We start from the raw sequence: 23,865 nt of genomic DNA on the forward strand, positions 1-23,865 counted from the left end.
TTCGAATTTCTGAGTGCGGACAGGAAACCACAAGTGGTAGATTCCACCCCGACTCTGTGGCAGTCTAACCGCAGTGTGCTAAGGAGTTCTGGGTAGAGTTATTTCAGGCTATGCGTAGAATATATGAAATACAGGTGGACTTCATGTTTACCCTTGGGTCTCATCCCCAAGACATATGGTTCTGTACATGCAAATTTTCCAAAATCTGAAAGAAAAGGAAAAAGAAAAACAGGTCCCAAGTATTTTTGGATAATCAATACTTAACCTGTGCACAGAAGGAAATAGCAAAAACCACCCAGAAAAATGGCCAGGGGGAAGGAAAAAGAAAATAACACAGGGAAAAAATACAAACAGCCCTTAGACCTACGAAAATATCTTCAACTCCACTAATAAAATAATTTAAGCCGAATGAGGTGGCACATACCTGTAGCCCCAGTTACTCAGGGGTGGAGGCCTGAGGACCTGAAGCCTGAGGCTGGCCTGAGAAACTCTCTTAAAAACAATGAAAATAAAAAGAGTGGGATGTTAGAGCACCCCTGGGTTCAATCGCCAGTATCACAGGGGTCGGATGGGGAGGAAGAATTTAAAATCAAAATAACATCGTATGCTGTTTCTCACCTTGTAGAAAACCCCCAAAGCTTCACACCATACTCCATTGCCAGGGCCATAGATCACCCCCCTCTATTGTTTGGAAGAATTCAAAATTCAGCCTGATTGCAGCTCAGGAGAAAGTTTGTTTTTTTAAGTTGCTTCTTTAAGTTGCTTTCTGACCAAACACAACTGAGTTCTCTTCTTGTTTGGTTCCTGGTTCCTCTCTGACCTCTAGCCCAACAGAGAAACATCTTTCAGACATTTACAATCTGAGTCCAAGTCCCCAGCTGAGAGGAAGCAGCTCAGAGAGGGGTCCCAGGCCAGGACAGCTGCTCTTCACGGTACTCAGAGAGAGGCAGCATTTCTACCCGCGAAACCTGCAGCCCTTCATGAACTCTCTCACCTCTAAATAGTTCTAAACTTCTGCAACAACTATTACCTATGCCACTGTTTATTTTAAAGCATAATTAAGTTAATCAATATAAATTGATATAAATTAAATGGAAGCATAATTGTATCCTAAAAGCACTAATTGAAAGTCCAGTGCATATCGGCAAATGAATTCACCCGTGTGTGACCATCATCATAACCAAGTTCTAGAAAGTCTCCGTCACCCCAAGAAGTTCCTTTGGCCACTTTCTCAGGCCTCCATTAGTTTGTTTCCCATCACCCAACCTATTTTGCGTGTTCTAGAATTTTACTTAAATGGGAGCATAAAGGGAGCATTCTTTGTTGTTTGGCTTTATCAACTTAGTATAACGTTCTGGGTATTTGTGCAGTTGTGTGTACTAGTAGTTGATGTTTTGGCTGAGTAGAGTTCCTAGTTTGCTGTCTAAATTATAAGTCACATTCTATTTGGTTTACTCATCCACCTGTTCAAAAATATTTGGCTCATTCTTTATTTGGGGCCTTTATAAGTAAAGTTGCTGTGAATATTCATGTGCAACAAAAAGTTCAACAGGAAGTAAAATTGGACATATTTGGATATTTAGCTTAAGGACATAAGAACTTACCTTCGGGCCAGCAGTTTTCCTCCCAGGGGGACTGCACAATGCCACTGATCATAGCACTATTTGTATTAGCAAAAGACTGGGGACCATCAAAGAGTATGCATAGGGGTGTCCACGAGTATGGTGCATCTTCATCAGAGTCCTATGAGGGTGTAAAAATAACCAAAAGGAAAGAAGAAATCTATATCTACTGGGAGGCAATTACAGAATCTGTTGTTAGGTAAAAAGCAGCAAGATGCAGAAAAGAATGCGGTGCTGGAGTTCATTAAAAAAAAAAAAATACAGGGGCTGGGGTTGTGGCTCAGGGGCAGAGCACTTGCCTAGCACGTGGGAGGCACTGGGTTCCATCCTCAGCACCACATATAAACAAATAAAGGTCCATCAACAACTAATAAAATATTTTTTAAAAATACAGACAAGTAGTAAAAATTTGTATGTACGTGTGTGTGGATTTCACATAATGACTCGTGTGTATTCATAGAGATGTGTATGCATATGAATATGTGTTCTTAGAAATATGAATGTGTGTGTTCACAAATGGATGAATAATAAAAACTGAATAAAAGTTTGAGGTTACCTTTAGAGAGAGGAAGCAATTAGAACAGAGGGCATTAAGATCAACTCAAAGACTTTTCTCAATGCATCTTCCTTTGTAAATTTGACTTTGAAACTATGTGGATGTTGTACACATTTATAAAACAAAATTAAATCACAAAGAATCAAAAAGATATAATTTCTTTAAAAAAATAAAAGAAACATCAGTATATATACCCCAGACATAAAAGCAAACGTAATGCTAGGATTCAAGATGATCAGTATCAGAGAAAGACGATCTGAATACAGAATCAAGTATATTAAGTGTGGGCTGGGGATGTGGCTCAAGCAGCAGCGCGCTCGCCTGGCATGCGTGGGGCGCTGGGTTCGATCCTCAACACCACATAAAATAAAATAAAGATGTTGTGTCCACGGAAATCTGAAAAAAAAAGTATATTAAGTAAAACTCATATAATCCTGAATTCTAATGACTCATGAAGTATACTCACTTAAAAAAAAAAAAAGGTTTTCCTAGTTTTGTCCCAGAAAGACTTCTAAATAGTGACAAATTCAGTAACAGCTACTAGATGTTCAAACCATGGTATCAAGTAGGTAGTTGGTCATGCTAGTTTGGATGTCAGCCAGGGTGACTAGCTGAAGTGATAAATTTGAATTTCCTCAGCATGTGGCAAGTCCATAAGGTCAAGAGATTAGATTACATCACCAAGGAGTGAGCAAATAAAAGAGCAGAGGGTCAAGGGCTGACTCTCGGGACCTGCTGGTGTCATGTCCTTGAACCTCCAGAACTGTGAACTAAATAAACCTGTTTTCTTTACAAATTACTCAGCCTCAGGCATTTTGCTCTAGCAACATGAAACAGATGAAGACCGTCATAAAGAGGGATTAAATCATGACATTCACTGGTAAATGGGTGGAAATAGAGACCATCATCGTGCTAAGTGAAATAAGTCAGATGCAGAAAGTCGAGGGCCAGATGTCTTCTCTCATCTGTGGAAGCTGGAGCAAAATAAGGGGAAATAGGAGGTGGAGACTGGATGTCATAGAGACACAGGGAAGACCAGTGGAACAGAAGAAGGAGATGGAGATTGAAAGAGGAGGAGGGATGGGAAAGGGGAGGAAATGTGGAATGAATTTAATAAAGTCATGTTCGGTGCATATATCAACACGCCAACAGTGAATTCCACCTTGATGTGTGTTGATAAAGCACCAATCAAAAATAAATAAGTGAAAGGAAAAAAGAAACAAGCCCCGATGCAGGCAGATGGCTTCCTAGTCTCCTCACCTCCCCTGCTTGGGTTGTCGGACCACCTTCCATCTCCATCAGCCTCTGGCCGGCCATCTTCCCGCAGCAGGCCGTGACCTTTGGGAGGTATAATCCCACTGGCCCTTGCAGCGGCTTCCTACTGCCCTCAGCCTAAATTTCAAACTCCTCACCACGAGGGCCTGGCTGCTCCCCTCCTCTGTCTCCCATACTGCAATCGGAGCTCCAAGACGGAGACCCTGCTTCATTACTGTTACATCCCCAGGGCCTTGAACAGGGGCCACCATCTGTAGGCAGTCAGCACATACTTGTTGAATAAACCCATGAGTGACTTGATTTGGCATCCTTTTTGGTTTCTGTATCACCCAGTTTTTCATTACTGTAACAAAATATCGGAGGCAGGCTAACTTTATAAAGAAAAGATGCTGATTTAGTTCACAGTTTTGGAGGCTGAAAGTCCAACCAGCATGGTGTAGGCTCTGGTGAGGGCCCCCTGGGCTGCACAACCGTATGGTGGGTTATAACAGAGCAGCAGCCACAGCTTGAAACAGGAACTCAGAGAGATTCAAGGGTTGGGGTCAGGCATTGATGACCACTTGTTCTTGAGAGAACTCTCTAGGTGGTCAGTATTCCCCTCCAAGGGCAAACCCCTCTGCCTAAGGACCCACGGACCTCCCACGAGGCCTTACCTAAAGTTCCATTGCTTCTCACGTCTCCATGCTGGGGCAACGCTTCCAACACAGAGTTGTTGTGAGAACAAACCATAGCAGTTCCCGAATCCAGAACTCTGGGCTGCCCTTTCTTCATTGTCTTGTTTTCCTTCATGTCCACTTTTTAAATTTTTATTTTTTAAACCAGGGGCCCTTGAACCTGGAGCCACATCCCCAGCCCTTTTTAAATTTTTTTTATTTTGAGACAGGGTCTCCCTAAGTTGCTTAGGGCCTCACTAAGTCACCGAGGCTGGCTTTGAATGTGTGGCCCTCCTCCCTCAGCCTCCCGAGTCACTGGGATTACAGGCAGGGCCACCAGCTTCCCCACAGTAACAAAGCCCAACAGTGCTCTGAAGATATCAGAAAGAAGACTTCATTCAAAAGCCCATGAATCAGAGGTTGTGTGAAGATGTTACTTTAATCTAAATGTCCCAGAGTTAATGGAATGCACCCAGTGACTCCCAGAAAGAGATGCGCCGTCCCCTAGGTGGTCCCACCCCAGGACGGGGACGGGGCCAGGCTTGAGACAGCACCTGTGGCCATACAGTCATGGGGGAGCCTCTGGACCAGTTCTTCATTCTCCTCGGGCTGCTGGTGTGCCTGGCCGGCCTGGCAAAGTGCGTGAGATTCTGCAAATGCGTTTTACTGAGCTTCCGGAAAGTTCTGCCAAGGTCTTTCTTGCAGTCGATGGGACAGTGGGCAGGTAAGGGGAACTGCCCATCTCTCATTTATTTTATTATTCCTGCTTATTCCTATTTATGTCCCCAAAGATATAGTGTCTCTTTTCTCATAGGTATATCTCCATCCTTTGGGAATTTCAGTTAAATCTGATTTAATTGGGAAGTCCAGAAAGCATGAGTGAAATCAGAATTGTCTACACAGCAAGATGTGGTAGAAGGCTCCTCAACTCTTGCTGTGCACCTGTCCCCCCAACGTCACCCCCTGGGTTTTCTTCTTCTTAGCGTGATGGTCTCTCTCTGATGATATCAATTAATAAACAAAGGCAGAAACTTCTGTATCCACATCTCTATAGATTCCTAGACCCTAGGTTATACCCATGTTGCTAAGGGGTATTTCAAAATTCTGAAATACAAATAATGTTAATTTACTTCATTAAAAAATAAGACTGGCCAGGCCCCTGATGAAGGAAGGGTATTGCAAAATCAAGGCCACGGAGATTGCTGCGGAGCTGTGTTCTCAAGATGTGAGATGTGGCACCTGGGCCTGGTTCTCACTGATCACAGTGCTGACTGTCACCCCGCGGGATTTGTCTGGTGGAACCACCATGTGGGATTTTAGCCCCTGACTGGGGTTAAGGTGCAGACCAAGAGGTCACGGCTTTAGCATCTCCTTGAAGGAAATGCTAAGGTCTTTAGAAATACCATCCAGGGCTGGGGCTGGGGCTCAGAGGTAGAGCGCTCGCCCAGCATGTGTGAGGCCCTGGGTTCGAGCCTCAGCACCACATAAAAATGAATAAATAAAAATAAAGGTATTAAACAAAACAAAACAAAAATCTTTTAAAAAAAGAAATATCGTCCAGGCTAAATGGGAAAGACTGTAACACTGTTATGGGGCTTTCAGAGAAAAACACAGAATACCCAGTTAAAATGGAGTTTCAGATAAACAAGTTCTGATTTTTTAATATATTGCAATCCAAGTATTGCACAGAACGCATCATACTAAAATATCATTTGTTGTTTACCTGAAATTCAAATTAACGGGGCATCCTGTATCCTTCTTTGCTAAACCGGGCAACTTTACAAACATAGCAATGGGAATTTAAAAACATTACCACACGGAACATTGTTTACAATGACAAGTGGATTTATAACCGATGCTGCCTGCGGGGTGTGTGTGTGTGTGTGTGTGTGTGTGTGTGTGTGCACGCGCTGTCTCCCCTGCTGGGAGGCATGCTGTCTCCAGTGAACTCACCGAGTGCTGAGCCCTGGATATTCTGGATCCACACGCCCTGCTCCACACAGACTCAAATGCTCACACACCGGGTGGACTCAGGACTCTGCTCAGCCTCTGCCCCCTGATGTAGGATACAAAAAAAAGTTCAAATGGACCAGAGAATTTGACCATTTGTGGACTCAAGGTGTAAAACCTAATCTTTAAAAAAAGTTTTTTTTTGGTACTGGGGATTGAAACCAGGGGAGCTTTAACAGCTGGGCCACATCCCCAGCCCTTTTTTAAAAAAAAATATTTAATTTTGGATAGGGTCTCAGCAAGTTACTTAGGGCCTTGCTAAGTTGCTGAGGCTGGCCTTGAACCTGCCATCCTTCTGCCTCAGCCTCTCAAGCTGCTGAGATTACAGGTGTGTGCCACCACATCTGGCCAGCCTAACCTGTTTTTAATGAGTAAGAGGGAATAGAGTTATTGCCAGCAAGAGTAGAATGTTGCTGAGGCATAGGTAGACTTCAGGGAGGACAAGTGGGGACAACAGGAAAACCCGTCACTAGAGACAGAAGTTTTCAACTTTATAGATGAGAGTACCCTCAGCTCCAAGCTTGATTTCCTAAGTTATTTCCCTGGTATGTCTGTTTAGGCTTGTGGTCCCAAAGTCAGGTAGCATGAGTTCAAATCCTTTGGTCTTCAGTTTTAGCAGTGAGACCTTGATCAAATGAAGAACTTTCCTCTTTTGGAGCTTCCTCAATGATGAACAGAGGATCGTGACACCTTCTGGGCTTGTTTTGAGCATGCAATGAAGAATAGTCCATGCAGAAAGTGATCATGATCACCATCATCATACCTGTCATTACCTTAACTACGCGGGTGATTGTGAAGATTCCCCGCGGGGGGTGGGGGTGGGAGGGTGGGGCGGGAAGGCAAGATGTACAACAACCTTGAGCGAGTACCTTGGCCTTGAAATGTTGGTGTCAAGGCCATTCACAGGTGTGTGTGTACTTAATGCAGTGAATGTTCAAATTGGGACATTCCCGTGAATGAGGCTCATTCTGGACCTCATCACTAACAGCTCTGCCATGCTGGAGACAACAGGACTACAAGACCTATTGGTTGTATGTTAATAGAAAGTTCTATGGAGTGCAAATTCTCCAAGTTCCTTCAGGCCACCGCATTTCCCTCTGTGCATTTCTATATTCTCCTCTTTGCTAGGTCCCTTATCTTCCACAGGCTGCCCTGTGGGGTAGGGATGGAGGCCGGGTGGAAGCGCTGGGCATGGGAGTGATTACAGGGCGCACTGCTTGCCCTTGACCATGTGGCGTCCCCTGTTTCAATCCTCAGGTCTGGATACATTGTTTCCTGGCTGAGGCTCTCTGCGCATTTCACAGTATATTTCTCATTGCCTCACCAGGTCCTTAAACAACACAACAGCAAAGAAACAAACCCGACCCTCAAAACAACTCACCCTTCCCCCTGGAGGGTTAGTAGGGGTTGGCCAAGGGCTGGGAATTTGGAGCGGAGAGGAGCCAGGCCGCTGTGGGCATTGAGTATCCTAGACCCCAGGCTGGCCAGACAGGGTAGCCCAGGAGAAGGAGGAACGTATACAGATGAATCCTCTGTTCCCTTGTTTAAAACTGTTCCTGCCTTTTGCAGTGGTCACCGGAGCAGGAGATGGGATTGGGAAAGCATACTCACTGGAGGTAAGGGGCTTCTACCATTTTTTTTTTTCCTTTGGGACAGAGTTTTGCTGGGTTGCCAGGCTGACCTTGAACTCCAGGGCTCAAGCAATCTGCCTGGGACCGTGGGTGTATACCACTGAGCCAGTTTGGGATTGTCCTCTTAGAGACAGTGTCCCCGTACATAACACATTGTGTGATACCCTCCTCAAACACTAATTCTCCACATATATAAAAGCAATAGACATTCACTTAAGAAGGAACATTTTTATAGAAGACTAAAAAAAATCATAATCTCATCCCCTGGACACTTTCTTTAAAATAACAAATAAACAAACCAAACCCAAACAAAATAAATACAGCGGTATTCAAAGGTGACAGTTCCTTCACCTAAGAATTATTTTAGGAATTTATGGGGCACTGCTATTTTCCAATGTAACTGCGTCACAGCGTTTATGTAGTGTATGAACTTAGGAACAATTTAAAGCTGGGCATGGTGGGGCACACCTGTAATCCCAGCAGCTCTGGAGGAGGCTGAGGCAGGAGGATTGTGAGTTCAAAGCCAGCCCCAGCAATTTAGCAAAATTCCCTAAGCAACTCAGTGAGACCCTGTCTCTAAATAAAATAATAATAAAAAGAGGGCTGGGGATGTGGCTCAGTGGTCAAGCACCCCTGGGTTCAATCCCTGGTACCAAGGGTGGGGGGAACAGGAAGAAAAAGAAAAAAGAAACACAAAAAACTTTAAAAATTATAAATACTCCCTTTTTATTCATGTTCACATACAGCTTTGGAAAATATTGCTTTAGTGATGATTTGTGTGGGCAAGTAGTATACTTATGACTTTCATTTCAATAGGTTAATATGCATTACAAAATATTATGTGAAAAGAGCATCTGATAGAGCTGAGAGCCTTGGGAAGGTGGTTAGCATCTTCGGGTGTGTTATTCTATGCTTGCTTTTTTGCAGATAGATAGACTTTTAAATAAATTTTTTTTTTTAGGTGCTGGGGAGGGAACTCAGGGACCTGCAGGGATCTAGGCCAGGGCTCTACCACTGAGCTACACCGTCTGCTCAGTGGGTAGATTTTTTAAAAAACGTGCTCATAGCCAGTGTTGTTTCATATACTACTATTATTGCAGATCCTACATTTTCATTAATTACTGTTTTCTATAATTACTATTCCTATAATCACTGTAATTTCCTATAATTATCACCCATTTTATTTCTTCCTCATTCTGTTATGCTGACTTCTAGAACAATGGAAGAAACAGAAAGAATCCTGAAATTTTTATAAAAGGAAGTCTGTTAAAAAATCATTAGCCTCTTAAAAATACGATGAAAGATATTTTCATTCACAATAGAAAACAAACAATACTAGAAACAAACAAAGTAAAATTACAAGTCTTTTAAAAAGAACTCTATAAGACTCCGTTGAGAAAGATGAGAGATTCTGAATGAGGGAGAAAAAAATAACCACCTCTTTAAATAGAAGGATATTGAAAACCTTGCAATTTTCCCCAAGTTTGGCTCAAATCCCAGATTACACATGCCATTATTTTTTAAGTGTTACTTTTGGTTGTTAGCATTTTCTTATGTCAAAAACATGATTTTTTTAAGTGGGAACATAATTTTCTATCGAATGGATGGATACTCTATAATTTCACATTCACTTACAAATTTTCTTCATTTAGACAGAATTGGGAACATGCTTGTGAATAAATCATACACTTTTATGCTCATCTCCAATTGTTTCAGGAGCTAATTTCCTTGCAGTGGACTTGGTGGCTTGGAGATTTTGAACATCTTTAAGCCTCTGTGCTTTCCACTGAAGTTATGGTAATTTAACTTGTGTAAAAGGCCCGGTATTAGCTCAGGCTGTTATATCAAGTCACTGTACGCCAGTGGCTTAACCAACACTGATGTTCACAGTTGTGGAGGCTGGGACATCCAGAGCCACGGCTGTTCTGGTGGCTGGTGAGCCCTCTTCCTGGTTTGCAGGTGGTGGCCTTCCCTGGGAGAGTGGAGACAGAGGAACAAGCTCTCTGTCTTCTCTAAGGACTCTGGTCCCAAGACGAGCTTCCCACCCTCGTGACCTAATTGCACTTCCCAAGACCTTGCCTCTGAATAGGATCATGTCCAGGGTTGGGATTTCGACGCAGGATGTTTCTGGAGGGACACAAACATTCAGTGCCTATGAAAAGTGCGATCAACAGTGGCACTCCCAGGAGTGTTATCCCCCCCAGAGATGGCACCTTAACAAAGCCCTGCTATGAGAAGTGACGGGCGTCTTGGAGGCACTTGGTAGACACCTTGGGGATGTTAACAAACCAAACCATGCCCCTTATAAGAGTTCCTTGTGCTGGACTCTTGCATCTGCCCCCTACTTTCCCCTGATGGTGGAAGCCAATGACTTTCTCTCTCGAGTCTGCTTCTTTGAAGGTGAAGAGGCCTCTTTGTTCTTACCTTGGACCTGCTCATGCCGGTAGTGGCTGACCCTCCACAGACGGGCTGTGTATTTGGGTGCTGAGGTTGGAGGAATGCTTCAGCACCTCCTTTCCAAAGCAAAGTGTCTTCCATCCCCCACGTCAGAAGGAAAGCCGTCCTTGTGGTCTGCACGTGCTACAGTTTGGAATTTGAATGTCCCCAAAGGCCCCCTTCCCCTGCCTGTGGTGCTCTTGGGTGGTGGCAGAACCTTCAAGTAGGTTCTGGTGGAAGGAAACAAACTCTGACCTTCGTTCTCTTCATTCCCTAATGTCTGGATTTCTTCTTCATTCCTGAAGGATCCTTTCTGTGGACACAGGCTCCGTAACTGACTGTCCTTTTCTGTCAGCATATCATGTCCCTCCCCTGGCCTCTGGGATTTCTTAGGACAGATCTACAGTGCCTTCCCTTCCAGAGAAGGTGTCGCTTCTTGCTGGGTAAGGAGCTTTCCTGGGCGGCAGCGGTCACGAGTTTAGTGAGGATGTTTCTTGCCGTAGGGCTTCTTGGCTTTATCCTGTTCCCTGGGTCTCTTGAATCTTTGCTGGAATGTTCTGTGTTTTTCGCATGTTCACAATGGCTTGGTTGAAGAATTTTTAATGCTTCAAAATCTGCTCAGATAATTCTAAAGTCTGTGTTATCTCAACATTGTCACCTGATGATTTTCTTTTCTTCCTCTGAACTAGACTTTTTAAAAAACTTTTTGCATGATAAGTGACTCTTCTGTGAATCTTGGGCATTTTGGGTTTTATGTTGAGACTGGATCTTATCGAAATCTGCTTGTACTGGCCTACGCTGACATTTCTTCAGTGTGGGGAGGAGAGGGTTGCATTTTTTTCCTACCAGGTAGGATGGAGGCCCATGTTCTCTGCTTGGCCTCCATTAAAGGGTGCTGCCTCCTTGTTCCTGCTGGTTGGGATGCGGGGAGGTCCTGGCTCCCTCCTAGGTTTCTGCTGGTACCACTCTGGCAGAAGGGGCAGGAATGCCTCTTTGCTGTTCCCCACAAAGTCTCCAGGGATATTTGGGGGGATGGCCTCATGACCACTGCATGTGGCTGACCATGAGCTCTGCTCTGTTATCATCCCAGGGGAAGAGAGAGAGGAGGAGAGTGAAGGGTGCCTGTTACTGCTGGGTTGGGTATTTGTAAGTCCGTTTTCCACTACTATACCCAAATACTTGAGGCTGGGTTCTGTATAAAAAAAGGAGGTTTATTTGGAGGCTGAAAGTCCAAACTTGGGTGGCCTTCTTGGTTCAGCTCTGGGGGATAAACCCCCAGATGAGCCTCTGGGGGATAAGCCACACACAAACCACAGCACGTGACACTGGGTGGTGGTGGTGATGGCTCTCGTCACACGGTCCCCAGGGTGGGAGTCTCCTCTTCCTCTCAGCCTGCTGGCAGGGGTGGGGCTGGGGCTGTGGTTTCCCCAAGGTGTTTGCTGGGGGGAGAGCAATTTTGTCTACACATTTTCTGTTTTGCTAGGATTTCCCTTTTCTTGTCCTTTGGATAGAGAGAGCAGACTTTTCTTGAGATTTTTATTTTATTATTTTTTTTACATTTGCACCTGTTGGCATCTCTGGTCTTCTGGCTTCTCCAGCAATAAATCCAAACTATAGGAGGCAAAGAGGAAGCCCAGGGACCCCCCACTGTCCTGCTCTTCAGAGTCTCTTAATATCCAGGTTTTCAAGTTGCATGTGAGAGAAGGAATAAGGGAAGGTCTTCTGGTCCATCTGCCTGGAGGCCTGCTCCACGCTGCCTCTTGGTTTAGTCTGTGTGCACATTTGGAGTCAGGCACTTGGAACCCTGCTGGGAGCAGGTGGGAACGGGTGGGTGGGTGGCTGCTGGCCCCCAGCCCTGCCCACGCTGCTCTCCCACCACGTCCCCTCCCTCTGCACCCGAACCCCAGGCCTTTCTCTGTCCCCTGCCACACAGAGGCAGCCCTGTCTTTCCTGGCCTTCCCACCCCCCGGGGTCCATCAGCCACAAACACCTTCCCGGACCCAGGCCCCAGAGCAGCAGAGAGAGAGCCAGGCCCTTCAGCAGGCCGCGCCATGGCTGCTCAGGAAGGGCTGCGGCGGGCGGTGGGAAGGCCGGGCTCAGCTCCGCGTCGCCTGTCAGCCCCGACCTGGGCAGCAAGATGGAGTCCTGCTCCCGCAGACAAAGGGAACAATGGCTGCCCAGACAGCCAGCCTCTGGGCCCCTCCTGGCCCAGACCACTTCACCCAGGGCTCTGGGGCTCTTGAGAGGAGGTGGCGGGCCACCAGGCAGAGAGCACGCTTTGTGCTGGAAATGCAAATCGTTTTCCACTTAGTGGGGGCTTCCCCTGGAGGCTGACCCAGTGGACGGGGGGACAAAGGTGCCTGATTCCGCACCACCCTTTTCACAGATCCCAGCCCTCAAAATTGGACAAGTGGGTGGGGGGGGGGTTTCTAGGGAGAGAGAGAGAGGACTTGGGGGTGCCCCTGGCAGGGGTCTGCTCTGAAATGGGACAGTTTTGGGTTAGGCATTAAAATTTTTTTTTTAGTTTTCTTTTCTTTTCTTTTTTAAATGGAGTGGCCACATCTCGTGGTTTTCATTTGCATTTCCTGGGTGGAGGATGAAGTTTATGACACATGCATATCGAATCTAAAGAGATGGAAAGAAGAGACCAAGAATAAAAAAAGCCACTATCTCTTTGCCCAGATAAATCCTGCTAAGGATCATAGAGGTGCAGCCTAGAGTTAGAAAACCGGAGCATTTGGAAATGCACAGAAAGAGAAATAAACCCTGTCCCCTGCCCCACCCTGACCTGGGTCTCTCTCTGAAGGTGTCAGAATTAGCTGGAGTTTCCTGAAATGGAACCAGAAAGAGAAACCATCCCTTTTAGTGAAAGTACAGAGAATCTTAACTCCTTGGGGCAAGGGGACACCCTCAAGGGAGAGCGTGGGTGCCCTCAGAGAGGACAGGGACAGTGTGCCTCTCCTGAGCTCCAGTTATATTGGGGATCCCGGAGAAGCTTCCAGAGAGTCCCTCCCAGGTCCACCGTCAGCCTGGGCCCAGGTGACCTAGGGCTGTCATGGCAGTGGGGACCGGAGAGTCTGATGTTACCCTGCCGTCAGTCCAAAGTCCAGAGGTGGACATGGGCAGGAATCTCTGGAAACTCGAGCTCACACCCAGGTGCGTCCTCTGCAGTCGGGCTGCTGTCCAGGGGGATGTGCCTATAAAGACCGGATGCCATCGCCAGGCTGGAGGTGCATGTCTTGTTCACGGACCACTTGTTAGCATGAAAGCTTGTAAGTTCTACTTTTTGTCACTCTGATGCGTGTGGACCTGTTTTCTTGGCTGTTAATGCCCAGAGAGTGCCGGAACCAAATCACATGTTGAAAGGTGGCCTGGCTTCGTCCCTCCACATCTGGCCACTTGGGGGGCATCTGGGAAGGCTCCCCACCTCCAGCATGGCAGAGGGCCATCCCAGTTCTTCTCAAGGTCCTGCCCTGGCAGCTCCAGGTGAGGGGCAGAGTCGGCCTAGAGTCACCGGCCAGCTCTGTCTTGTGCCAACGCGGGGGAAACAGCCGTCTGCTCTTGGGACCCCCATCTGTTTCTCAGGCCACTGAGAGTCCTCTTGATGTCTAAATGGCTCCAGCTGCTCTCTGCTGGCCCCTTTCATCCGGCCTTCCAGGACACAGCAGCTTTCCATTGTTCCTGGGCTGCTTGGCTTCCACCCTGGAATTTCTGATTCAGGCTGTGGCTGTCGTGAGCCCGTGACAGTGTGCCATGGCTCTGAGAGGCAGAGAGAAAGGGACAGTCACCCAAGAGTGCATATCATTCACAGAAACACTTCAGAGGTCACAAAAAATAATGGAGTCCTGTGTCCCTGGTCACCCAGCGTCCTTGAAGGTGCCTGTGTGTTATGCCTTACATTTCTGTTCCCTCACCCCACAAATGTAAACACCGTCATGAACACTGTGTTACTAATTTCCTTGCTTTTTGATAGGACAGTTTTATTACATACATGTGCTCCCTTAAACAACACATGGGTTGGGTTGTTTGTTTTGAACCTCATGTAAATTGAGTCATATGCATTTTTGCAGTCTATACTGGTCAAAACTATGCTTTTGAAATCCATTCATGCAGATGTGTGTAGAATATGGTCCCTTCATTTTCAGTGCTGTGTAGTAGTCCATAATCATAACACTATATGATATTTCAATGTGTCCAGCTTTAGTTTTTCTTTCCTCTGTTGGCAGATATTGAAGTTGTTCCCTTTTTTCTGGTATGAACAGGTCTGTCTCCCAGAGGACAGGCACAGATGTGGAGACCACACCACAGCAAGATCTGATCTGATCATTTTATACTGTGTACATGTACTGACCTGTCACACTGTAAAATTGCTAGGATTCAATTAAAAAAAACTTATATTATAAAGCAAAATAATTTTGTCAGTTCTCAGCTGACCCTATTCCTGGTTGAGATTTCAGATCTTGTCTATCTATTTTCCAGCAAGCAAGAGTTTAGGGGATGGATTCTGTCTTCTCTGTCACATTTCCTGTGGATTTGTTTGTCTAGAAAAGAATCCCTTTCCCAGGGTTTGGTAAGGATTTTAGGGGGTAGCAAAACTGGCTGTGTATGCACTCTCCTCTCTCCTCTGTATTGTAGATCCAGGCTGTGTCTCTAATCACACCCGACATTTATTCCCCACCACTTTGCTGGAGACCTGTCAGTCTTACCATTGATCCCGACAGCCAGCTTTCCAAACAACAGGGTCTTCTGCAGCGTTTACACGCACCCACTTCACCAGGTGTGGTGTTCCTGAGGTTTACACAGTCCACATCCCTGTCAAATGTCTGTGTGCTGCATCCAACAATTCCTGCAAGACAAATGAACATCTCCCACTGCGAGGGTCTGTCACCTCTCACATAGACCCTTCCACACAAGCCATTCACTTAGGCAATCCAGGGTTGGAAACCTTATATCTTCCTGAGGAATTCAACCTTTCACTAGTTTTAGCTCTAGTAGTGCTTACTTGCTTCACACCCATTTTGATTAATATTAATAAAGCTGTGCCTTTTTCATTTTGGTTTTTACTTGCTGCTAGTCTATTCATGCAGCTACGTTGGGTAATCATGGATAATAAAAACACGTTTCCCAGATCTGGGGAAGTCCAAGATCAAGGCACAGCAGATCTGGGGTCTCCTGGGGCTCCTTCTCTGCTACCAAGATGGCAGCTCTGGCTGGTCCTTGCCCAGTGCCTGTCCTATAAGGGCATTGATCAGGACCTAATCACTTCCTGAAAGGTCGCACCTCTTAAACCATCACCTTGGAGCTCAAATTCCAGCGTAGGAATTTTGGAGACATACACATGTATATAGTTTAAATATATGTAGTCGTTCACACGTGTGTATGATTTATATACACATGAACATGTATGTCTATATATGTGCACACACACACACACACACACACACACTGATGATCTAGATCCCCGAGTCACTGCATGCAGGGGCTACCCTGAGGTGTCACATTGCTTGCAGGAGATGCTGTGTGTGACACCGTAGCACTGTCTCTCCTGGTCAGCTTATTAAAGTCATATAAAGGAGAAAAATTACAATGGAAATTAAGTGAATGGAAAAATTAAAATAAGATAGGCTACTGTAACAACTCCACACTCTCAATACATGTTACTTGGTTAAATCTACCCCTAGGTAACAGATACTCAGGTGAAGCTAAGAAAACAAAACCCGATGGTGAAGGAAGGTTGAAAAATGGAGGATTGGAATAAAGTCAACTTGGAAAATGCAAACCAGAAAAGAGGGGTAGGAGCAATGTCCGTACCCGACAAGATGTAACTCAGGACAAGGAGTGATGAAGGAGGAATAATCACATTGATAAAACTCAGGTCACTGATATTGAACTTATTCTATTCCTGCCAATATTATGTCGAAATATAAAAAATGGAATCTAGACAAAATAGAAAAGATTGAAAAACTCACAACACTGTGGGAGATCATCATGTCTTTTTCAGAAATGGAAATATGAAGAAATCTAAAGTACAACCAGCGTTTTAAGGTAGCAGGACTCTCGGGACCCAGGAGGCCTGTCCCCTGTTCAGTTCCTGCTCACTGCCAGTTCCTTCCTGGCCTCGGGGCCTGTCGCTCTCTGACCCCTCTTAGTGAAGAAGGTGCTCTGCTTTGCTTCCAGATACAAATGTGGTTTCAATTCCATGGGGACCAGTACCCAGGCTCTTTCAGTCCCCGGCATGTCGGACACCTGACCAAAGTCATGCCTACTCCTTTCCCCTGCCTCAGAGGCCACCTAAATAAATAAATAGATAGATAGATAGATAAATAAATAAATAAATAAATAGATAAATAAACAAACACAGAATAAAAAATGATATCCTGGTGATTCACACATGCTCAGTCACACTGATAATTGGAAAAACAGAAATTAAAACCATGAAGGGATACATCAGGTTGAAAAAGGTGTGAACATCAAATAGATATCAATGAGACCGTGGAGAGACGGCTATGATCATGCTTTTGATGACACAGTGTGAAGAGGGGGCGATTTGACAATAGAATTAAAATTAACAAGCATGTAGCCTGTGACGTGGCGATTCCACCCGTCCACTCCAGCAATCAATGTATACAGACACGCCAAGAAGGGCTTCTTCTGTAGTGATACTGGCAATAGGAAAATTTGAAAATAACCTAGGTGCTCAACGAAAGGGGAACTACAGAACTCTAGGAAGCAATGAGGAAAGAGTCACATGGTCCTTCAGGGCCCAGGGTGGAGGTGGATACAGCCCCAGAGACAAGACACATCATTAAGGGAATGTTGCAAGACCATAGTTAAGATGACAATTATGGAGGATTTGGAGACATTGATCCCCCCAAACCAACTTTCACTCCTATCTGCACCTATACATGCCACAGGTGCAGGGAAGTCGGAGCAGGATCCATAGCACATGGGAGGCAGAGGAGCTATGTGGGGAGATGGGACTAGGGGACATTGGGGACTCTTTTTGCCTTGGTGTTGTTTGAGTCTTTTACAACGAGCATGTAGCTCTGTGATTAACAATGCAGTTTTCTAATTAAAATAGAAAAAGATGTAAATGTTAAGGCTCCAACTCCAGAGATTTTTTACTTGGATGGTTTTGGTGGGAATGGGTGGATCTTGATGGCTCCCCACGTGATCCTGACACTTGGGCCTGAAGAGTGCACAAGAGGGTCCTGGGGGCCACATGGTCAACTCTATATAACTCGGCTCCTTCCGTGTTTTCGGGAACATACAATTCTTTATTAAAATCACAGCTAAGAAACATTGTTTTAAATTGTGGGGCGCTGTTCTAGACAGATGCAGCTGCCCCTGGGTACCTGCGCAGGACTGGTATCCCTGTGGACACCAAACACCACAGATGCTCAAATCTTTTATACAAGACGGCACAGTACTTTGTCTGTGATCTATACACATCCTCTGAACATTTTAAATCATCTCCAGGTTACTGAAATGCTTTTTTATACATATATTATTTAAGGAAAAATGACAAGGGAAAGAGGTCTGTACATGTTCAGTACAGATATGATTATTTTCTCCCAAATATTTCCAACCTGTGATTGGTTGACCCCACTGATGTGGAATCCCAGAATCTGGAGACCTGGGTATAGTATATGGTTCCTAATATGATGAGTTCCTATGCGCAGTGAACCCCACATGTTCCAGGCGTTGGGCCTGTAGAAGAAAAGCATTTATGGTAGCTCCTGGTACAAATGTCACATGTGACGAAGCATCAGTTACTATTAGGATGCCACTGTCAGCCCTGTCCAGGGGACTGTGTTGCCCATCACTCAAACCCTTTGTGCCTTCTGCGTGGTGAAGCCTGGAGAAACAAGTACGGCATCCTGCAACCCAGAGAGACAGCTGGGGACCAGTCCACCTGGCAAGCAAGCCTCCTGCCCCCACTGATTAACATCTTCATCCTTCCCCTCCCCACCCCCTAGTTGGCAAAATGTGGACTCAACGTTGTGCTTATCAGCCGGACCCTGGAAAAACTGCAAGTCCTTGCCAGGGAGATTGGTGAGTGATGCCCCAAAGAAGGGAGGTGCTCATGGAGCCCCCCAGCCCAGCCGGCCCCTGTCCTGCCTGTGGATTCCCAATCGGCCATCTGCAGCCTGGGGTGACCTTGGTGCCAGGGAGAACCCAGTTTATAAGGTGAAGCTCAAGGTCTAAGGCGCAGGCTCCGGCTCACCACGGATTCGTGGGCTGGGGGAGGCAGGCAGAGGCTCAGGCACAAGTAGGTCCACCATCTTCTCTGACCCAGGGGCTTCATGCTTAGAACGACATCTGCTCACGCAGAGGTCTCAGCTGCTTGGTAGCTTCTGCGGCTCTTTTCAAAAGCAGAATCAGTGTCAGGGCCTTCCTGTGTCTATGCCTTGCTCCTTGCAGGAGGGTGAGTGATAAGACTTCCTGGTGCTCGTCAGATTTTTTTAAAAGAAGATCTGATCAAGGGTTGCCATGTATGGTTGCGAGAGTTGTACACCGTACAACCCACAGAGGCAGCTTTTATGTCGTAATGTTTTATTAAGATGATTTGCTTAGAAGTGTCATTAGTTAATATTGACCATCTATTTCCTTTGGGGTGTTTGAACTTTAGTACTCATTAAGTTATTAATGAATAAGCTTTCTAATGCAAAGGGATGGGTCTTCAATTATGAAGATTTGTGAGGGCCGTGGCAGGCTGTCTAGGATCAGCCATATTTGTTTGGGGAGGTTTGGGATGGGATGGGCGTGGGAGTTGGGGCTGTGCAGTCACACCCAGAAGGCTCAGTGACCTTAAACTGTTGAATCCTGCTTTTGTTCTGCGTCTGGCTATTAGGAGTAACTTTTGCTCAGACCCAGATACTCTTGAGGGCTTTCCTCACAATGGCAAACTGTGCTTTTTATCATCCTTCTGAAAAGCAAGCAGTGTCTTCAAGAGAATCCCATTTCCCCAAACTGGGCCTCACGCTGGTCCTCAGCCACAGTGGGCCTCACTCACTCCAAAGGCAAAGGGATCTCACCAAGGAATGGCTGAAGTGTCTGAGGCTCTGTCCTCGCCCGAAGACCCCTCGCACAAGGCATGCTAACAGAACAGTGGACGGGGCGCTGAGCGTGGTGCCAGCAGAGTGTGGGTGCCTTGGGCCAGATGCTGGCTTCCCTGAGCCTCGGCCTGCTGTGGCACCTGGGGACAGGGCTGATTGCATGCAGGAGGGAGATTAAGACAGGACATCGCTTAGGCAAGTGCTCCAGTGCTGGACAGACGGGGGGTGGTGTGACCCTGCGGAGGGGACCTGACCCTGAGCAGAGGTGGCAGCAGATCTGGCTTTGGCTGGAGTCTGGGGTCTCAAGCTCGAGCCGTCTGTAGTCACCTGAGGTGCTTTGGAAGGGACAGCCGGCCCCTCGCCTGTGGTCTGGGCCCCCACTTTGAGAGGCGTGGCATTGCCATTCTGCCCACTGTGGGGCATTTCCTGTCCCCTGGGGTGACCCTGGAAGCGCAGAGCAGGCCCCAGATGGCCCACCACCCTCCCAGGGGGTATCCAGCACTCCCTTATTTCCTGGGGGGGCGTCTGGCTGTCCTCTTGAACGTCTGCTTAGGGACTGTAAGAGGGTCCCTGGAACTTCAAGGTCCAGAGAGGGACTTGCCCGCTTGTTCCTTAAACATCACACCTTGGCCCTGACGCAGAGCGAAGCACACGGAGCCGTGTGAGGGTGATCCAAGCAGATTTTACCAAAGATGACATCTATGAGTCGATCCAAGAGGAGCTGAAAGGCTTAGAAGTTGGAATCTTAGGTAAGTGCATTGCAAGATGCAAAGCTTGGGATGCACAGTGAAAAGAATCATCTTTGATGAAGCTCAAGAATTTCTTGGTAGCTTAAACCTAACCCACGACTGTATTTTAAGCTGTAGCATGAAAATGATTATTCTGCAGCCATCACAGGATTCAAAAATTAATATATGGTCCAGGGACGTGTCAGACTTCCACATTCTGACCTTCCAAACTAGATTTTTTAATATGAAAGTGAATTTTCTTTCACAGACCTGACGTTGATGTTTGATAGCAAAAAACCATCCCAGAAACACTGACCTGAAGGAGTTAGGTCAGCAAACAGACGCAGGAGGTGTCGTCCACAAGGTGGTTGGAGAACTCACATCTTTTGCTTTCAGAACACAAGACAGTATTTTTCTGAAATGATTTATAGAGAAGATATCTTCTAGCCCCATGCCAAGTGCAATATTTGAAGAAAGTAAGATTTGGTTCCTAAACTTCCTGCTGAATTTAAAAGATAATTACATTTTCACAAGTAAAAACGGGAAGCATATCATTGCAGAAAAATTGGAAAGGATTGGAAGACTTAGGCACATAAAAGAAATATGAATTTCTTTCTTTTTTTTTTCTTTCTTCTCCTTCTTCTTTTTTCCTGGACTGAACCCAGGGTGCTCTACCATGGAGCCACGTCCCTACATCTTTTTATTTTTTATTTAGAGACAGGGTCTCACTAAGTTGCTCCAGGCCTTGCTAAATGGCGGAGGCTGGCTTTGAACTTGTGATCTTTCAGCCTCAGCCTCCTGAGTTATTGGGATGACAGGCATGGGCCACTGCACCCAGCTATGAATTTCTTAAAATCTCCCAAATCCAAGATAACATCTTGTTGTGCACTCTTCCCAACCTATATACATATTTTCCAAACTGGGATCGTATGTACATGCTATTTTGTAACAGGAAAAAATCCACTTATATCACAAATGTCTTCCCGTGTCTATAAAATTCTAAGCAGCCAGAGTTTTTTTTTTTTTAATTTTTTTATTGGTTCCTTTTAGTTACACGTGACAGTAGAGTGTCTTTTGACATGTCATACCGACACAGGGCATAACCTCATATCTTGTGGTAGCAGCCATGGTTTTTAGTGACTGGGCTGCAGACCAACCAGCCCTGACGTGTTCCGCGGGCCTCCTGTTATGGACGACATGTTTTCTGCCATCTGGTCTCCTTCCTGCTGTCAAATCCTGTTGCACCGAGCAACGTTGTATATGGATATTTTTGTCCAGGTTTCTTCAGGCTCTTCTGACCCATTCTTGTCTTGTGTCTTTGGTCAGTCAACAACGTGGGGATGCTTCCAAACCTTCTCCCGAGCCGTTTCCTCAGTGTGCCGGATGAGATCCAGGTGGGCCATGTTCTTCCCTCCCAGGTACACAGGGAACACGATGAGCACAGGTGACTCTGTGTGGCTGGACGATCATTCTCTGGGGGCTCTGTGCCCTGCTTTATAGAAGCGTAATTCTGCCCAACAAATTCAGAGACAGTATGATGTACGTGGGAGCTGCCCACTCTTTGGCTCTAGTCTGTTTTCCTAGATAATAAGATTTATTCAACTTTCAGTGCGAGGGGGATACAGCCATCCTCAGTACCCAAGGGGGACTGGTTCCAGGGCCCCTGGGATATCAAAATCCATGGAGGGCATGGAATTTGCATATAACCTGTACAAATCATCCAGTATGCTCTAAGACTTCCCTTATAATGCCCAATAAAATACTAATGTCCAGCACATAGTTGTTTTATACTATTATTGCTTAGGAAATAAGGACAAGAAAAAGTCTGTATGTATTCAGTACGGGTGTAATTATTTTTTTAGTTGTAGTTGGTTGGACACAGTTCCTTTATTTTATTAATTTTTTGTGTGGTGCTGAGGATCGACCCCAGGACCTTGCACGTGCTAGGCGAGTGCTCTACCACTGAGCCACAACCCCAGCCGCAGGTGCAATTTTTAAAAGAAACGATTTTGATCCATAGCTGACGTGGAGCCTGAGAACAAGGAGGACTGATTGTGTCTGACTCAGACTCTGTGGCTGGAGGTGCTGTACGCTCAGTGATCTCGGCTCAGGCCCACGGCTGCTGGTGTGGTCAGGGGTAAATGTTTTGCATTGAACAGTCCTCAAAGGCAGGCCGTTGGCCATTCTCATGGCCCTGAGCTGTGAAGTCATGGGGTGCGCCAGCCCGAGCAGGCTGTTGTACTCCTGTCCCTCAGTTCCGTACGGGTCTCTGCAGCCCTGTCCCGTTGGCCCATGAGGCCAGGTGGCGGGGACACTGAAGCCCCATCCCCCTTGCTGTCTCCTAGACCCACACACCCTTCTTCCTTCGGTTGGAAATGGATCACAGGTGCTCCCAGACTTATGATGAGGTCGCCCCAATAAGCCATCACACACTGAAAATGTCCTAAGTAAAAACACACCTGACCCGGACATCGTACCAGCAGCACTCAGAGAGAGAGTGGGTTGCTCCCCGTGCAGCTGAGGGTAGATTGCAGCCACCATACAGTAGCTCAAGGGGGTGGGCCTTTGCACACCTGTAATCCCACCCCTACACTATGCCTCTGCACACCTGTAATCCCAGCATCCTGGAGGCTGAGGCAGGAGGATCACGAGTTCAAGACCAGTGTCAGCCACTTGGCGAGGCCCTAAACAACTCAGTGAGACCCTGTCTCTAAATAAAATGTTAAACAAAAGGACTGGGGATGTGGCTGAGTGGTTAAATGCCCTGGGTTCAATCTCCCTGTATACCAAAAAAAGAGTATTGCGTCACATGTTGTTGCTGGTCCAGGGAAAAGATCCAAAATCAAAGTGTGTTTTCTACCACACAGGTGTTGGTTTTGTATCTGTGAAGGTGAACCATCCTAAGTCAGGAATCCTCGGTATCTTCCTGTGAAAAATTTTATTCCTCCTGATTTTTCCAGCAGACTCTTAATTGATCTCTATCTGGGCTGGGTGTGGTGGCGCACACCTGTCATCCCAGCAACTCAGGAGGCTAAGGCAGGAGGATCTGCAAATTCGAGACCAGCCTCTAAGAAATCAAAAGGGCTGGGATGCGGCTCCGTGGTAGAGAGCCCTGGGTTCAATCACTGGTTACACTCCCTCCCCAGCCCCAAGCCACACCTGGGTAGAATTGTAGAGTGACTGTCAGATGTCACTGGATTCTGGGGCTCCCTGGCCGGACGGCAGCCGGGAGCCTCATATGACGGCTGAGGTGGAGGCTCCCACCGGCCGGTGTCCTTTGCCCACTCGTGGTTCTCGAGCCCTGAACACTTCCTGGGACGGTTTCCCTGCTGCTCGGCTGATGTGTGGTTGTGATTTCTTATTTCAGAGCCTCATCCAGTGCAATGTCACCTCCGTGGTCAAGGTACGTGGTACACCTGTGCTAACTGAAACGTGGTGGCTGTTGGAGTTCGGAAGTGCCAGGGGAAGTGCCCCCTCGGCCCCCAGGGGGAGGATGGCCTGAGACACAACCTCGAGACTGTCTCAGCCACGACTCTTCCTCTCCAGTATCTGCAGCCTATTTTCACATTCAGTTTGGTCACGCGTGAGGCATGTAATGCTGGGACTTGTTCAGAATTCCAGGAACATTTAAAAAGTTTAAATACTTTCTCTGATTTGAGGCTTCATAAATAGAATAAAGTTCACTCTGTTGGGGGAAATGCCCGAGGGCTTGACTTAGGTTTCCTGGACTTTTGTGGTTCAATATGTATTTATTGAGTTGAAGTTCAAGGTCATCTATCCCATTTTCTTCTCTTCCCCATGGTTTTGCTTTCCACAGTTTTAGTTATCTGTGGCCCACCCTGGTCCACAAATATCAAATAGAAAATTATATATATATATATATATATATATATAT

At 46.3% G+C, this 23,865-nt stretch overlaps 1 protein-coding gene across 1 annotated transcript in view; it reads left to right on the top strand.

The window, feature by feature from the left end:
* The first annotated feature begins 4,676 nt into the window (after positions 1–4,676).
* The window catches only part of Hsd17b3 (hydroxysteroid 17-beta dehydrogenase 3), a 31,516-nt gene continuing 12,327 nt past the window's right edge, over positions 4,677–23,865 (top strand). The window contains exons 1-6 of the mRNA XM_015503988.1: positions 4,677–4,830; positions 7,686–7,732; positions 18,163–18,238; positions 19,884–19,991; positions 21,297–21,364; positions 23,338–23,373. Coding sequence (XP_015359474.1) covers positions 4,677–4,830; positions 7,686–7,732; positions 18,163–18,238; positions 19,884–19,991; positions 21,297–21,364; positions 23,338–23,373 — 489 coding nt within the window. The remainder of the gene's footprint in view (positions 4,831–7,685; positions 7,733–18,162; positions 18,239–19,883; positions 19,992–21,296; positions 21,365–23,337; positions 23,374–23,865) is intronic.

This window comes from Marmota marmota, unplaced genomic scaffold, assembly GCF_001458135.2.
Source record: "Marmota marmota marmota unplaced genomic scaffold, marMar, whole genome shotgun sequence".
In the NCBI taxonomy this organism is placed as follows: Eukaryota; Metazoa; Chordata; class Mammalia; order Rodentia; family Sciuridae; genus Marmota; species Marmota marmota.